We start from the raw sequence: 17,209 nt of genomic DNA, 5'->3' as shown, positions 1-17,209 counted from the left end.
GCCGCCCGCCCAGCTCTCACCCTGGTCCAGAGTGCTCAGCACGGCCTCCTGGTAGCCCTCGTTGACGGCGGTGCGGATCAGTGGCAGGAGGCTGCAGTCCCTGTGCTCCAGCAGCACCCTGCGTAGCTTGCCCTGTGCCTGGCGGAAGAAGAGCGCCCGGCGGGACGCCAGCTCCGCCTCCTGGTCTAGGCACATCACCAACTGCTCCCAGGACATGCGCCACGAGGCTCGCCACCGCCCCAGCCCCTCGCCCTCCTGGGAGCCCAGGAACCACAGCACATCCTGGACCCCCAGGGGCTCGGCAGCGTGCAGAACGGGGAAGAGGCGGGCGTTCAGCAGGCAGCGGCTCCTCCGCGGGACCTCGGAGCCCCAGAGATCCCCCTCCCTGCCGGAGTGAGAAGCAGCCTCAGAGAGCGGGCACCACGCGGCCATGTGCAACAGGGGCAGTGGGCACCTGCCCCTCTGGCCTCCCCACCTACAAAAAGAGCCTCAGTTCTGCCCCCGGGAAAGCAGATCCTGAGAGGTCTGCACCTCCCGAAGGCACAGGGAGAGGGGAGCATGGAGCTGAAGCTCCTGTCAGCTCTCTGCTGCCTCCTCACCGGCGGGACAGCCCCGTGCCCAGGATGACTGGCCGCAAGTTTCGGAGGATAGCCGCTGCCCTGCCCCCATTCTGCACTGCTGGGCTGGAGCCTCCTCCATCCAGACTGAAAGCAGGAGTCAGCAGAACCACTATAGCCTCTTCCTCGGCCAGCTGGAGGGAGATGCTCTAAGGCAGGGGTCAGCAACCTTTCAGCAGTGCTGTGCCGAGTCCATTTAGTCACTCCAATTTAAGGTTTCACGTGCCAGTCATACATTTTAATGTTTTTAGGTCTCTTTCTATGTCTATAATATATAACTAAACTATTGTTGTATGTAAAGTAAATAAGGTTTTTAAAATGTTTAAGAAGCTTCATTTAAAATTAAATTAAAATGCCACGACCTGGGCAGTGTGAGTGCCACTGAAAATCAGCTCATGTGCTGCCTTCGGCACATGTGCCATAGGTTGCCTACCCCTGCTCTAAGGAGACCAGCTGTGAGGGGCACACAGCTCCCGCCCTGCCAGCCTCTCCCAGCAGGAGGCGCTGTAGAGACACATGCTGGTTACGTGGGGAAGCTTCCAGCTAGCTCGTCCCAGCCTCTTGCAGGACAGGTTGCTTTAGGGTGCTGGCTTCATGTAGTCTCACTCTATCCCACTGGGCCCCCAGGAGCTGGCACAGCACTCTGGAGGCCAGTGCATCAGGCAGCTCCTCTCCGCCCCTTTCCATTACAGAGCGAGTTTCCCAGGTCTCAGCCGAGCAGAGGCCAGGGCGCAATGCAGGGGAGGAAAGCAGTTGCTCTTGGCTCACTCTGTGCCCTATCCGGGACCCTTCTCTGCCCAGCCTGTTTGGTACGTACCGTATCCCCGTCCTGTGGAAGAACTCAGCCCAGGGCACGTTCAGGTAGGTGCCGGCCTCCCCGGCAGGGCTCTAGGAGGGGGGAGAGAGGAGCCAGTGAGAAGTGGGGTTAGAAGGGGACAGGACTCGCACCACCGCTGTGGGTTAATCTCTGCCCTCTCCTGGCGGCAGGCCCTATGTTAACCCCGCACTGGCTCTCAGGGAGGCAGGGCAGCGTCCCTGGCCTTCGCTCCTCCCCCAGAGCACTCAGTCCCCACGGGTGGCCCCCTTTCCTTGGCAGACGGTCCCCTCTGCACCCTCATAGGGGAATGTTCCTCCCCCCAGGCACCCCCAGCAGGGCCCCCAGTCCAGCGGGTAGCCAGGGCCCCGCACCGGGGGAAACACAGATGGTGGGCAGCCTGTAGGTGTGACTGTTCACTGAAGTCACATGAGCTCCCAGACACCTCCCCGCCCGGTCTCAGATCGCACCTGCCAGTCGTCGTGGCGCCCGGTCAGGGTGAACACCTGGCGCAGCACGTCCCGCAGCCGGATGGCGTGCCCCTGCAGGACCACGTCACGCAGCCGGCAGCGCTGCAGGGCAGGCGAGGAGGAGACGTCCAGCCCCGTGAGGAGGCACCCAGAGCCTATCTGCAAGGGTCCCTGGGAGGGCGACAAAATGGGCTGCTCCAGAAACGTGGGGCGGTGCCGGAGATCCCCACCCCCATCAGAGCTCTGGGAAGCCCCTCCCTCTAATCTAGTCACAACCAGCCCATCATGGTGGTCTCCGGGCGCCCTCCTGCACCGGGGACTCCCAGAGGGAGCTGAAGGCTCAGAAAGACTTTCAATTCCACACCATATAGCTGTACTTTGAATAGTGGCAAGGCCAGGGGAGGGGGGGAAGGGGCAGAGATGGTCACTGGTAAAATCTAGCAATGGGGGATATTGTGGGAGTCCTGCATTCACTCCCTGGAGCCCCTGGCCACAAGGTCACGAATCGGGAGAGGAGCTGGAGCTGGGGCGGGTGTGCTGAAGAGACTGGGGGAAGAGACACAGGAGCTACCTGGGCCTGAACATGCAGAGGGAGGGGACCCCAGCAGCCAGGCCCCAGGCTGGGTTAGAGCGAGAGTCCAAAGCCATAGGGTGATCCAGCCCCGTGCCTGGGAAGCGCATGACCCCCAGGGACCCAGCCGAGTGAGCGGGCCTGGGGAGGGAGCTGTACCTGCAGGTGGCAGTGCTGGAGAACGCTTCCAGGCTCCACCCGCACGGCTCCTTCCAGCAGGCTGTTGGTGACGGAGCAGCCGTCCTCCAGGAGCTGGGGCTGCTGCGGGAACAGAAGGAACCAGCGCTCAGGAGTGGGGGAGAGGAGCCCGGCGGGGCAGAGGGAGCTGGGGAGAAGTACTGAGAACTCGCTGAAGGTCCCGCACGGAGGTGGCACTGATGGAGGGTTAGGGGAGCACCAGAGGCTCCAAGCAGATGCAGCCCTGCGCCAAACAGCTGACAGCAGCCAACACAGACACAAGGGGGGGAGGGGAAACTGAGGCCCAGCAAAGGGCAATGACTTGCCCAAGGTTACCCAGCAGGTCCAAGACCAGGCTGGGAACACAGCCCAAGTCTCCCAACCCGCAGGACAGTGTCCTACCCAGCAGGCTACACTGCCTCTCCCACAGGGATGGGGTAGTAGTGTAGACGGTGCTGGCACCTTTCCCGCTATGCTGTCTCAGAGCAGGGCCAGGTGACATGGCCCAGATGCCACTGGTGCCCCAGGGCAGTGGGGGCAGGAAAGGAGATGCCGGGGGAGGGGCAAGTGGGGGACTGGGAAGGGAGGTACCTACATCTATGTGGGAATGCGCCATTTTGCAGAAGGGGAGGGCGTTGGCGGAGCTGGTGCGAAGCGTCAGGTTGTGGATGTGGTCGCTAGCGGCCATAGTCATGTAGTCATAGCAACCGTCAGGTATACACGCTGCCGGGAAAGGGGAGAGAGGCAACACCATTAATGCACTGCCAGATCTCTGGGGTCTGGGAGGGGGGGCCTGGCAGGCACCAGGGGCCCATCAGGGTGGGGAGGGGAGGGGTAGGAGCACCACCCAGCAGGGTGGGTGCTGGACTGAACCCAGGCCAGAGCGCAGGGGGAGGGCTCGCCCAGCGGGAGACCGAAGGGGTCGGCCCTGGCACCTGGCTGTGACTGGTGACTGACGCCCACCAACGAGATCCCGAGGAGCAAACTCGGCATCACACGCGGGAGCTGAGGGAGGAGGTCGGAGGGAGATGCCGAGCGCAGAGTCCAAACACCGCGCGGCAGCCAGCCGGGGCGCGGCAGGGACGTGCGCAGCCTCTCGTGCCCCCAGCCCCGCTGGGGCCCTTGGAAGCCCCCCAGTGGGTTAGATGACGAGGCTCTGAAGTTATACAAGCCAAGCAGCCAGTTCTTGCTTACCTTCCTGAGGCTCCTTTAATGACCCCGGCAGGCCAGGGCCCTGCTTTTACTTACAGAAAGGTGGCTGGTGACCCCAGCGACACGCTGCCAGGGCATGCCCTCAGGGCACAGTGCCCCCTAGCACCATGCTGGGCATTGACCCCGGACTGACGGAAACGTGCCAACAATCCTCAATATACTAACGAAGCACCCCTTGACGGCCCGCGTCTCCCCAGCAACCATAGAGTCTTTTGGACCAGCCATGTCCTGTTTCTAACGAGCACAGTTGCCAGCTCCACTGTGGTGGCGCCACACACCGACCAGGACTAAACCTGCCTGGCTTCTGAGTTGTAACAGTCCTCGGAGGAACGGCGGGGGAGGAAACAGGCCGCCGGTGTCTTTAGAGACTATCCCAAATTCCTTGGCAAGATACCAGCCAAGGAACATCTGCTGGGACACTGGGTGGCTATAAAGGCCCCAGAGAGCTCTAGCCGGGGGGGTAGGAGCATGGGGGGCTGGGGCAGCATTCGGGGCGGTCACACTCACCCATGCTGAGAGGGATGGCATGGAGGGCCTTCCACAGCACGGAGCGGGCGCTCCTCAGCGCCGCCGCCCCCTTGGCATGGCCGCTGCCCACCTCCCGGGTCCTGCCGGTCACAAAGTCCTCCTCCGTCACCCCATCGGCCATGCAGAGCACGATATCGAAGAACAGGGACAGCTGGGGGGAGGCAGAGAACGGGAAACGCTCAGTCTGTGCCCTCCAGCCCTGACCCACAGGCTGGAGACTGACTGCAGCGTGTCTACACTGGGTGGGCCTCACACTGGATACAGTGGGGACAGGACTGTGGGGCGGGGGGTGCCAGGGAGGGGCAGGGCTCCTGGGGTTGGGGATTCCAAGGGAGGACAAAAGAAAAGGGGTGACAGACCCTGAGGCTGTGCCAATGAGCAGGGTTTGGGACGACGCAGCACCTGGCCCTTGGAATGGCAAGAGAAGCTGGCACTGGCTGGTTCAGGAGCTGTGTGACTGGAGCAAGATGGCTGCCTCAGACCACAGGCATCTCTCTGCCCTGCCCCTCCCTGGGCAAAGGGCGAGTAGGATGACTTCCGTCCTCAGCCCCAGGCATGGCGGGATGCAGGGCAGGGGTAGGGCCTGTCTCACTTTCCCCAGGACAGTCCCGGGCCAGTCCCGTGGGGAGAAGGTGGCAGGGGGAGCTTGCGCTGCTGTGTGGGGTCTGGAGCACAGGATGGGGGGTTCCCTGGAGCTCTGGGGTGCAGTGATCAAACGGGCCCCAGAGCTCTGTGCTGCCTCCGCAGCACTCCCGGAGACCCGGCTCCCTGCACGGCAGACGAGAGTTAGAGCCCTGTCCGGGGACACCCTGCTGCTCGGCTGGGGCGTGGGGTGCAGAGAAGTTTCCACCACAGGGAGTTGGGGAGGTCCGATCAGCCATGATGCTGCACATGCACAGAGTGCCCCCTGCTGGTCACCCGACGCCAGCATGGGCTGATTTAACCCTTGGTTCCAGGGCCTCTCACTGCCCCTGTGCCAGCAGACCCATCTGCTGGGGGCAGGGGGGAAGGAAGGGCTGATTGCCCTGGCACTGCTTTAGACAGCTATGGAGAGGGTGACTGGCACCAGATGGCACAATGAGGGGATCCCTTCAGCACCGCTGCTGGCGAACGGCTGAGAGCATCACCTGGATGGGCTGGGCCCCCGAATCCAGGCCCAGGTAGGTGCAGGCATCCAGAGGAGGGATGACGTGCGTGGCCAGGAGCTGCTCTGCGGTCTCCGAGGAGAAGAAGACGACCCCGCACACCTGAAACCAAGAGCTGGCTGGGTGGGATGTCACTGCCAACTGGGGGCCATGGAGAGCATCCCTGCTGCTCACCGCTGCCTCTAGTGGGCAGACTCTCGCCTGTGCGCTGGTGTGTGATTATGTCACCCCCTAGAGTTACCGATACTAACCCCTTCTGCCGGCGGTGGCTGGTGGCCAGAGTAACTCTCCTGTGGGTCAACGGCTATTAGATTTTGTGGGGCCCCTGTACACAAGTCTTTTTCCTGGGAGGGAGTTTAGTGCAGGAGGGGGATTCTGATCTGGGGCAGGGGATTGTGGTGCAGGACGGGGTGCAGGGTCTGGGAAGGGGTTTGGGTGGAGGGGGCTCCGGGCTGGGGCAGGGGATTGTGGTGCAGGACGGGGTGCAGGGTCTGGGAAGGGGTTTGGGTGCAGGAGGGGGCTCCGGGCTGGGGCAGGGGATTGTGGTGCAGGACGGGTGCGGGGTCTGGGAAGGGGTTTGGGTGCAGGAGGGGCTCCGGGCTGGGGCAGGAGATTGTGGTGCAGGACGGTGCGGGGTCGGGGAAGGGGTTTGGGTGCAGGAGGGGGCTCCGGGCTGGGGCAGGGGATTGTGGTGCAGGACGGGGTGCGGGGTCTGGGAAGGGGTTTGGGTGCAGGAGGGGGCTCCGGGCTGGGGCAGGGGAGGGTGGTGCAGGAGGGGGTGCGGGGTCTGGGAAGGGGTTTGGGTGGAGGGAGCTCCGGGCTGGGGCAGGGGATTGTGGTGCAGGACGGGGTGCGGGGTCTGGGAGGGGTTTGGGTGCAGGAGGGGGCTCCGGGCTGGTGCAGTGTTGGGGTGCAGGAGAGTGTGAGTGGTCTGGGAGGGAGTTTGGGTGCAGGAGGGGGCGTGGGGTGCAGGCTCTGGCCGGGAGGCACTTACCACAGGCGGCTCCCGGCCGGCAGCGCAGCAGGGCTCAGGCAGGCTGCCTGCCTGCCCTGGCCCCACGCCACTCCCGGAAGCGGCTGGCTGCTGGCACGTCTCTGCGCGCCCCTGCAGGGAGGGGGACAGCGTGTCTCTGTGGGCTGCCCACGCCCGCAAGCGCCACCCCTGGTTCCCAGACAATGGGAGCTGCGGGGACAGTGCTGGGAGTGGGGGCAGTGCATGGAGTCGCCTCCCCTCCACCCCTGTCAGTGGCCACAGAGATGCGTCAGCAGCCAGCTGCTTCTGGGAGCGGTGTGGGGCCAGGGCAGGCAGCCTGCGCACCCCGGGGATCCCTGCCTGTGATTTAGTTTTGTGGGGTGCCCTCTTGAGCTGGGGCCTCGGGCTGCAGCCCCTAAAGCCCCTGCCTTAATCCGGCCTTGCTGGTGGCAACTCCCCTTCGGCTCATGGGGCAGTTTTGGAAGCACAAGCCCGTGGTGCCTTCAGCTTGGGAGGAGGCTGTGAGGTAGATCCTGCCCCAGGCCAGGGGCACAGTCGCTCCCCTGTCTGGGCTGCAGACTGTCTCTAAAAGGGCTGGTGCTGTGTCTCCCTGCGGTAGAGTGACCAGATGTCCTGATTTTATAGGGACAGTCCCGATATTCGGGGCTTTGTCATATACAGGTGCCTATTACCCCACCCCCTCCTGATTTTTCACTCTTGCTCTCTGGTCCCCCTCCCCTGGGGTGGCATGGCTCGGTCAGGTCAGGCAGCAGGCACCCCATGGTACCCTCGCCTGTAACATCTGGCTCTCTCTCCGGTCCCCCCAGCAGGAGCAGGATTAGCAGGGAGCTCGCCCAGGGACAGCCCTGCATTTCCTCTGGGCAGGACCGAAGCAGACTCCAGGGAAGGTCAGAGCTGGATCTGACCCGTGTGGCTAAGGCTCAGGTCTGCGAGGCAGGGCCAGATTCACAGCTGGTCTGACCCTAACAAAGCCAGCAGGGCAGCGCCGAACCCAACCGCTTCCCCAATACACCCGGCGGCAGAGCTCCCCAGCCGTTCCTCCAGCTCCAGCTGGGCCATTACTTCTCGACAGGCCCGAGTGCCAGCTCTCCGGGGGCAAGCCACTGCTCCTCTCTGCAGCTGTGTGTCACGCTCGGCATCTCTCCACATGGGCCCGTGACACATGCATGTGTCAGCGTGGTAACCTCTCCTGTCCACCCCAGCAGGCTGGCGCCATTCCAGTGCAGTGCAAGGAGGGGAGTGACTCATTCAAGGGCATCCAGCAAGTCAATGGCAGAGGCTGGAGTAGAACCCAGGAGTCCTGGCTCAGAACCTCCTCCTCTGACTGGCCTTCGTACTCAGTGTCCCAACATATCAGTAAACAGGAACTGCCCCCGACACCCTATTGCAGGCCATTCCCACTAGCCCTACGTCGCGTCGGAGCCCCGGTTTTACCTGCCCGCTATAGCAGCTCCCCTAACTGGGAGGACAGTCAGGCCTAGTGGCTAGAGCACCAGATTGGAAGGACCTGGGTTCTAGTTGGGTGGGAAGGGACCATCTCTCACTGTGTGTTTGGATCCTGGTTGAGGTCTCTAGGGATGAGTGCAATCATTACCCCTAGCAGCATCTATGGCAACCAGGATCTGCCTATGCTCGTTAATCCAGAGACTTCCTGCTTCATGCAGCACCCCCCACCCCAGCTACACCCCTTCACCTGGCCGAGTTACACAGTCCTTCCTCCCAGTCTGCTGCCCTGGCGCGAGATCCTCATTAACCAATGAGCGGACGTACCAGCGGCACTTTCCCGTCCGGCCCAGCGCACTCCTGGATCCGGGCCGCCGGGCCTTGGTAGATGATGTCACGCACGAATCCCTGCAAGAGGAATGGCACCTGTTAACTCCAGGCAGCAGCTCCCAGGTGCCTTGTGCAATTCAGCAAAGCAGCCAGGGAATGGTCAGGGCTGGTTAATGGATCCTGCCACCTTGGGGGTCACCAATCTAGAGACTTGGCCATCTGCCTCCCAGCCTCTCCCGATACTGGGAGCAGCCTGAGCTCCAGGGCAGGGCACCGTGTGCCAAAGATGGGCCTCATACACAGCAGGGCTGTTAGGGGGGTGGGTGGGCCTAGCATGCCAGTCCCCAAAGCACCCCGTGGGCAGGACCCAGCTGCCTCAATTCCCTGGGGGGTAGCTGGTTCACTTAGAGCCCTGTGTCCTTCCCTTCCTGGAGTGCTGCTGCCATCCTGCACCCTGGTAACTCATCACACATGCCAGCTTGTGGTCAGGTGCCCCCCTGGACGTGGTGCTGAGGCATCAAAGTGGAGATCTGGCTGGCCCTCCCTCTCCCCTGAGAGCCCATTCGCCTGCCCCCGCTCTGTGCCCATGAGTGCTGCTCCCCAGCGCCTATCCCAGAGCTCCAGGGCTCCTGCTCGAACCTCACAGTAGATCCCATGTGCAGGAGCCGGGGGGTCTAGGGAATCGGCAATGGAGAATGGAGCCTTCCCCGCTGGCTCAGTGTCACTCCCCTCCAGCAAAGCCCTCCCAGGCTTCGAGGCACGTCCTGAACTCACTGCTGAGCCCGCGCCCGAGTGCGATGCTGGGCCGGGCGCCCTCGGGGAGCCGCAGAGAAGTCCGCTCGGGAGGCAGTTCCCCAAGCCTGCATGGGAAGCCGCGGGGGAGTTGGCAGAGCCGGAGTGGGCCAGGCAGTGGCTGGCTCAGCTCACAGGCCGCTAGCGAGCAGCAGTGGGCGCAATCTGGGCCTGGCTGAAGGGCAGAGCCAGGGACCAAGCCATGGGCTCACCAGCGCCTGCACCTCTCCCGGCTGCTTTCGAGCCCCATTCAGAAAGGCTCAGGGTACCCACATTAGTGATAACCCCATGGGGCAGGCCAGCCCTCCTCCTGTCTCAGACCCTGAGTGTGGACCCCTGGCCCAGAGGGGCAATGCTGGAGGAAAGCCCCCGGAGGAAAGGCCCGGGGCCCGGGGAGGGGGGTGCCGGGGGACAGCCCCCAGGGGAAAGGCCGGGGCCCAGCGGGGGGATGCCGGAGGGCAGCCCCCAGGGGAAAGGCCCGGGGCCCGGGGGGGGTGCCGGGGGACAGCCCCCAGGGGAAAGGCCCGGGGCCCGGGGGGGGGGTGCCGGGGGACAGCCCTCAGGGGAAAGGCCGGGGCCCAGCGAGGGGATGCCGGAGGGCAGCCCCCGGGGGAAAGGCATTAGACACAGGGCCCTGACAGCTCTGCAGTGCTGAGCCAGGGAGTCAGCGGGCCATGGAGACTGGGGCTTCTCGAGGGGCCCTCCTGCAGCTCAGGGCAGAACGTTTCAGTGGGCACTGCCCCCACATCTGTGCCACCCCTCGGCGGTGGCTCCAGCAAGCCACGTGCTGTCCGACAGCCTAGTCTCCCAAAGGGGAAGGCAGATCACAGCTCCCTCCCCACTGCTTGTGGCCTGGGAACGGGGAGGCTGGCCCTCCGTCCTGGGCCCCTCGACCCGGACGCTCCTGGCGCTGTGCAGGAGGAATCACAGAGCAAGAGATCTCCAGGTGAACGTTAACAAACAGAACTTGGCTAGTTCGCTGCCCCGGGCTCAGCGCCCCTTTAAGGGAGGTGAACGGGAGCTCGGCCAGCGCATTGTCTGGGGCTCGGCGCCCCTTTAAGGGAGGTGAACGGGAGCTCGGCCAGCGCATTGTCTGGGGCTCGGCGCCCCTTTAAGGGAGGTGAACGGGAGCTCGGCCAGTGCATTGTCTGGGGCTCGGCGCCTCTTTAAGAGAGGTGAACGGGAGCTCGGCCAGCGCATTGTCTGGGGCTCGGCGCCCCTTTAAGGGAGGTGAACGGGAGCTCGGCCAGTGCATTGTCTGGGGCTCGGCGCCCCTTTAAGGGAGGTGAACGGGAGCTCGGCCAGTGCATTGTCTGGGGCTCGGCGCCTCTTTAAGAGAGGTGAACGGGAGCTCGGCCAGCGCATTGTCTGGGGCTCGGCGCCCCTTTAAGTGTTGGGCTCAGGGTACCTGCTGGTCGGCGAGGTAGACGCCGTGGTTCCTGGCGTACAAGACGCTCCCCGGCACGGAGATCACTTTGGTACCTTGGAACCCTTCCCAGTGGATCTCTGAGAGAGAGGAGCAGACACCAGTGCACGCCTTGCCCGGACACCTCCCACCCACCGTGGGGCTGGCAGGGCAGGCGGGGCTGGACTGGGGGCTCATCGCTAAGGGAGCGGCACTGAAGCAAGGCTCCCGTGTTAGCTGGAGGGTTTAAGCATGTTTGTTTAGCTGTGGGCGCGATGGATGCCCCACAACGCATGTGTCCCACTGCACCCCAGGCATGTGCAGCTGTGCCGCCAGGCACCCAGCTCAGAAACGCCCACCCAGCCCAGGGCTTCCTGGCCAACCCTGAGCACTTCTAGCTCCCCCAGCTTGCATGGGCGTCTGGGCGCTCAGCAGCGGCCGGCCTGAGCCTGGGCAGTTTGCAGACAGGTTTGCTGGACGAAACGGGGATGCAGGACAAGCCCAGCTTGGGGGTGCACTGAGCTGAGAGCCCCAGCCTGGGCGCATGGGAGCTACCACCCTCCATGCCCTGGCCTGGCCCAGGGGGCAGAGTCACTTGCCCTTCCCCATATGGGGGATCTCCTTTGTTAACACCAATACCCCTGCCCCAGGCTGCTGCAGCAATGGATGCGGGACTCCAGTTCCTGCCCCAAAGACACTTTGCCGGCAGGGGGGAGCTGACTGCAGCCCAGACCCCACAACACAGGCTGCTGGGGCAATTGTTTCACCCTTCCCAGTGCCAGCTGTTGACCAAGAGCCCCTGCTGTGGGTCAGTGGGTGGGAAGTGCCAGAGTCAGGCCTGCCGGGACAGAGGCAGGGGGAGGACTGGAGCACTGGGCCCCAGCAGGAGCAGGCGCAGGGCGGCCGTCACAACCCTGCTTTGCCTGCGGTGGTCCCATCGCATCAGGCTGCCCTGACGCACCCACAAGGTGCTCAGCGCTCACCTGGGGACCGCCTGGGAGACAGGCTGACCCTCCAGGGTATGCGGACATGGGCCATCGCTCCGGCCAGTCCCCAGGCCAACAGCACCTGTCCCTGCAAGGCGGAGAGCCCGGGCTGCGGGGATCAGAGCACTGGGTCCTACCTCTCGCACAGTCAGGGGCTGAGCGGCACCAGGGCATGCCCAGAGCTCATAGGAACAAGGGCTTCAAGCGGCCTCCCGCCCTTAGCCGCACACCCGCGGGGCACCGTTTGCTGCACCCATCAGACACAGCCTCCCGAGGGTTCTGCCCTGTGCTCCATGGGGCAGCACAGAGAGGCCAGGACAGCCGTCGGCCAAGCCTCTTCTCTCAGCGGCTACTGCCACCCAATGCAAGCCCTCTGGGGACTGCTGAGGCCAGGGTCCCTGTGGGGTGCTAGAGGCAGGATTTATCCCACCTTGGAGCCCCACGGAGCCCTCCCATCCCTTGCACCCTGCCCAGGCTGGGTTTGGCTATTGGGCTGATATCTCTAGCTGTGCCCTGCTCTGATTCGGAGGCCCCCCCCCCCCCCCGGCGCAGGGCGAGCACGTACCTGCTGCCAAGGGAACGGTGAGGAGCATGTCGGTGCTGCAGACCCACACTCCCGGCGGGGAGCCCCTGCACAGCTACAGAGGGACATATAAGAGGAGGTGAGGACGTCCACTGGGACCCGAACCTGGGCTGCACAGCGCCAGGAGATCAGCACAGGGCCCGGAGTACATGCCCTCCCCACCCCAGAACACCGCAGGGCGGGGCGAAGGGAGCTGGGCAGCCATTCACTCTCTGGCCTTCCTAACCTCACCAGCAGGGGGTGCCCACCCTTTCCCCGGCTGGATCTCATCATTGCCCCGGGGCAAGGGCCCAGGGGTCCCTCTCTAGGAGGCCCCAGGCCCCAGTGTGCTGTGTGACCTGGCCATGGGGGTGGGGATGGAGAGAAAGCAGTGCATGCTGGGACCAGGATGAGCTGGTCTTGGGCTGAATGGGGCCCAGTCTTGCCCTCCTAAAGGAGCCCAGCCAGCGCTTCCTCCCGCCCCCGCCCAGCACTGACCTGGTGCGTCATGGTCCCCAGCAGGCTGTCCAGGTTGCAGGTCAGCGCTTCGGCCGGGGCATCGGGGTCCTCCACGGGGAGGCAGGTGAAGGCCCGGCTGCAGTCATCAAAGGGGAAGTCGCGGCCCTGATGGGAGAAAGCGCCGGAGCACTGGTCAGTGGCAGACAGGGCAGAGAGGGTGACAGGCTCCGTCCTGCGAGAGGCCTTGTGGAGAAGAGACTTGGCCCCAAGCCCCGCTCTGACCCAGGAGCCGTGGCCTCTGGGCCTTTTGGCTCTCACTCCCAGCAATGTCACCCCCCATCAGATGCCCCCTGGGTGCTTTGCCTGGAACCCCACGAGCAGGTGCGCCCCTTCCTGGGCTGAGAGCTGGGGCGGGGGCTGGTCAGACAGGCAGGGGCAGCTGTGTCTGCAGCCAGGCTATGGATAGCACAGTCCAGGGCTGGGGATCAGGGGCAGCACTGAAATGCGTGGTGGCTTTGAGAGGTGCCATGTAAAGGACAGCAGACGCCAGCCCTAGGAGGGGATTATCGCCCTGCTGCACTGAGAGGGCAGGGGAGACCCGGGGTGGAATGTGTGGGAGTGGAATAAAGCTGGGACCCTCGCAACTTAGGGGGATGTCATCCAGCAGCCAGTGGGTCCATGTGGATTGTGTGACCCGTCCGCCCAGGAGTCCCACAGCTCCAGCCACGTCCCGTGGAAGGCAGAGGATGGCAGCACGGGGACCTCAGCTGCTGCCACAGGAAAGCAGAGCCGTGGCACCGACTGGGTACCCACTCTCCCACTGCAGTGAGATCAGGGGAGGAGCTCCCCATATAGATTCACAGATTGCAAGGCCAGCAGGGACCATTGTGATCAGCTAGTCTGACCTCCTGTTAGCACAGGCCAGAGACCTGCCCCACGATAACCCCTAATCTGACCTCCTGTTAGCACAGGCCAGAGACCTGCCCCACGATAACCCCTAATCTGACCTCCTGTTAGCACAGACCAGAGACCTGCCCCATGATAATCCGTGATCTGACCTCCTGTTAGCACAGGCCAGAGACCTGCCCCATGATAATCCGTGATCTGACCTCCTGTTAGCACAGGCCAGAGACCTGCCCCATGATAATCCGTGATCTGACCTCCTGTTAGCACAGGCCAGAGACCTGCCCCACGATAACCCCTAGAGCAGAGCTTTGAGAAAAACAGCAGAGCTTAAAACTGGACAGTGACGGAGAATCCACAACGCCCCTTGGTAAAATTGCTACAACGGATAATTACCATCACTGTCAAAAATACACACCTTAGTCTCAGTCTGAATTTGTCTAGCTTCAAATTGCAGCCCTGGATCATGTTAGACCTTTCCCTGCTACACTGAAGACCCAGTATTAAATCTTTGTTCCCCATGCAGGTACTTACAGACTGTGATGAAGTCACCCCTGAACCTTCTCTTTGTTAAGCTAAACAGACTGAGCTGCTGGGCTCTGGCACTATATGCAAGATTTTCAAGCTCTTTAGACATTCTTGTGGCTCGTCTCTGACCCCTCTCCAATTGATCGCCATCCTTCTTGAATTGCGGACACCAGAACTGGACACAGGATCCCAGCCCCGGTCACACCAGCGCCGAATACAGAGGTAAACGAACCTCTCTGCTCCTACTCAAGATTCCCGTTTATGCATCCCAGCATCGCATTAGCCCTTTCGGCCACAGTGTAGCACTGGGAGCTCGTGTTCAGCTCATTATGCACCAGGAGGCTTTGATTTTATCAGTGGGGGGTGCAGCCGCTCTGGTCCCAGCGTCTTTGGGGTTTACATCCCCCCCATAGATCTACCTGGGACTAACGTTACCTGCAGTGGCCCGTGCACATGCAGTGGCATTTAGTAATGGTTTGCACGGCCCCTGGTACCAACATGCTCCAAGGGGCAGAGCCGGGGTGTCACTCCCCTCAGTGCCAGGTGGGCTGGGTTTGCTGCCAGAGAGGCTGATGGTGAGAGGTAACGTGACATGCGCCCTGGAGGTAGGAGCTTTGGATGAGGGAGGTGCCAGCTGGATGGCACAGCCCAACGTCCCACCCCCCCCAGGTGGGGACTCGCCACCGGCAGCCAGGCTGGGGTTGATGATGCCCCCAGGCTGGCAGCCCCAGGAGGAGGGGCAGGGTGAACAATGCCCACCACTGCAGAGCAGGCCTGTTCGCTGCCCCACTGGGCTCTCACCATGTGCAGGATAAGGATCCAGGCCTCGCGCAGGACATCAGCGGTGACCACCTGGAGGAGCGCAGAGGGAACCTATTAGCCGAGCTGGGGAACCAGCCCCAAGGAAGGGCAGTTCTGACCAGCGTCCCCTTCTCCAGCAAACGCTATAACCCAGATCAGCCTGTGCCAGCTTTATGGGGCCACAGACCTGGGGGCACCCTACCAGCCAGGCCTCAGTGCCTCCTGCCATCGCCATCTGGGCACCCGGCTGCAGGCCCTTCCCCACAGCAGCTACATGCTGCAGGCTGGCCCCTGCTCCCCAGATATGGCCCCCAAGAGTGGGCAGGCAGGGGGCTGGGGTCATGGGGCCCACCTGTAGCTATACGCGCTCGCGAAGGGGATTATAGCTCTGCTTTGCTACAGCACCCTGCACCTGGGGGTCCCCACAGGCGCTGGATGGTGCTGAGGCACCAAGCCCACGGGGTGGCCAGCCTGTGCTGAATCAGGCATGGGGGAGGGGGTGACTGGGGGTTCCCAGCTCCATGGGCTGGGGGCAAGGGGGCTGGAGGGGAGGCACCTCCAGGGCGGGCAATGCCAGCACAGCCTTGGACAGGGAGACAGGGGCATTGGAGCTGCCCAGCCAGCTCATCTGGGTGCACACCCAGCAGCTACTCAGTACAGGTGCCACCTGGACGCGGCCCGGAGCCCGTCGTGCCACGTCACTCACCGTGCAGCCCGCCCTGGCGCTCAGGTGCTCGGCTGCCACCAGCAGGGCGTTGAGGGTGGCGCCACCGCTGCCCACGCATGCTGCGGGGTCCTCGACAGTCAGCAGGAGGGGGTGTGGGCCCAGCGCACCCCGCCGCCACCGGATCTCCAGCTCTAGCAAACGAGAGCAGGGGCATTTGGTGGCGCTGAGTGACCGGGGGCGGGGGGGGGGGGGGGAGGAGCAGGGATGTGCTGAGTGACCAGCCTGGGGACGGGGGGCGCTGCAGGACCACGGCTCCCTCTCTGTGGGTCAGACCGTGGTGACCCCTGCTGTCTGCTGGTGGTGGGGGATCTCCAGCCGCAGAGGCTCATCCTTGCCCCCTACAGCCCTGGGCCAGTGTGTGGAGGGTGAAGCAGGGCCCTCCCGAGACAAACAGCCCCTCTCTGAGTGGGGGGGTTGCTCCCTGCGCCGCAGGACTACAGGGCACCGAGGAACTGTGTCTCCCTTTGCCTGTCACCCAGCCACGCTGGGGCCTGGACTCCTCCAGGGCCCAGACAGCCGGGGAGCCAAACCGAGGGCAGACTGGGACCAGGCCCCCAGTCCAGGCAGCTCTGGACATGGGTCCCTACCTGGCAATAGCCACACGACTACTCGGTCCGGCCTAGGTCCCACCCATTGCAGCCGGGTCTCCCATGCAGGGCCAGGCAAAGCCACACCCCCCCTCCACGCCCCCCAGGCTGAGCCCCCAGGCATGGAGAACGTGACATCTGAGCAGCACATGGGCCCGCTGACCTGCGGCCTTCTCCTGTGCTGATAACAGAGCCACAGTCCCGTACCTCACCCTGTGGCCACAGCACACACTGCCACCTCTTGTCCTGAGTCCATCCCCAGGGATGCCAGCTCCTTGGGATGGCTCTGCCCCGCCAAGCCCTGCCCCAGTGGCATGGGAACGGGGGTTAAAGCCGCAGTGCAGCCCGAGCATTTGGTTAGCTGCCAATGACACGCCACCTCGGCACGGACAGAGCACTCTAGGCTCTGGCACGGCTGCACTGAGCGAGCGGGGCTCCCAGGGTTGGAACAGCAGCGGGGATTCCCCTGGCAGAGATGCATGCGGCGATACCGGGAGTAGAACAGCATGGGGGGCAGGGCTGCAGGTCAGGAATTCAGTGCATCAGGGCTGTGGGGGTGGGGGTCCTGGGGCTGGGATAGCAGGGGGCTGCAGGTCGGCTGGAGGGACACCAACACAGCCATGGCAGGTGGGAGCCCAGGGCTGGGATACACGTGGCTGCAGGTGGGGACTGAGGGGCACCAGCAGAGCTGCAGGTGGGATCGGCAGGAGGCTGCAGATTGGGATCAATGAGCTGCGGGAGGGGGAAGCTTGCAGAGAATCGGCCCAGGCTACGGGAGGCGTTGGCCAGCGCTTTGTCCCGCACAAAGCCCAAGTCCATCCCCAGATTGGCAAAAAGTTCTGAGGGCTGGGAACCGCCCCCAGCCGGGATGCGTCCGTGTCAGCACCGGGCCCCTGGTACGCGAGCTGCGCCACTTGCCTTTCTGGAAGGCACACACGCTGTCCTTGTGTTGGCAGGTCAGCACGACGACGGTCCACTCCACCCCTCCCGGCGCCATCCAGGTGCCCTGGCGCCCGCCGCTGGCTCTGCACAAGGGACGCAAAGGCTGCAGCATCTCCCCATCACCAACCCACCCCTCGCGAGGCACCGGCACCCCCAGGATGGGGCTCTTGTGTAACAGGCTCAGGGCCTGGCTGCGATCGGGGACCCCGCTGTGCT

The 17,209-nt window shown here is 63.7% G+C and overlaps 1 protein-coding gene across 6 annotated transcripts in view; it reads right to left on the bottom strand.

Moving 5' to 3' along the window:
* The window catches only part of FCSK (fucose kinase), a 38,319-nt gene that overhangs the window by 11,756 nt on the left and 9,354 nt on the right, over positions 1–17,209 (bottom strand). For all 6 annotated transcript variants that reach the window (XM_039503787.1, XM_039503786.1, XM_039503781.1 and 3 more), the window contains 14 exons: positions 16,970–17,076; positions 15,444–15,595; positions 14,738–14,788; positions 12,545–12,670; positions 12,050–12,122; positions 10,502–10,599; positions 8,299–8,379; positions 5,517–5,636; positions 4,369–4,540; positions 3,245–3,372; positions 2,632–2,733; positions 1,902–2,072; positions 1,435–1,505; positions 21–385 (listed from right to left, as the gene is read on the bottom strand). In XM_039503787.1, coding sequence (XP_039359721.1) covers positions 21–385; positions 1,435–1,505; positions 1,902–2,072; positions 2,632–2,733; positions 3,245–3,372; positions 4,369–4,540; positions 5,517–5,636; positions 8,299–8,379; positions 10,502–10,599; positions 12,050–12,122; positions 12,545–12,670; positions 14,738–14,788; positions 15,444–15,595; positions 16,970–17,048 — 1,789 coding nt within the window. In that variant the 5' untranslated portion in view covers positions 17,049–17,076. The remainder of the gene's footprint in view (positions 1–20; positions 386–1,434; positions 1,506–1,901; positions 2,073–2,631; positions 2,734–3,244; positions 3,373–4,368; positions 4,541–5,516; positions 5,637–8,298; positions 8,380–10,501; positions 10,600–12,049; positions 12,123–12,544; positions 12,671–14,737; positions 14,789–15,443; positions 15,596–16,969; positions 17,077–17,209) is intronic.

The sequence above is a fragment of the Mauremys reevesii genome, linkage group 16 (assembly GCF_016161935.1).
Source record: "Mauremys reevesii isolate NIE-2019 linkage group 16, ASM1616193v1, whole genome shotgun sequence".
Classification (NCBI taxonomy): domain Eukaryota; kingdom Metazoa; phylum Chordata; order Testudines; family Geoemydidae; genus Mauremys; species Mauremys reevesii.
Note: the sequence above shows the minus strand (reverse complement) of the source record. Positions and strands in the feature narration are given on the sequence as shown.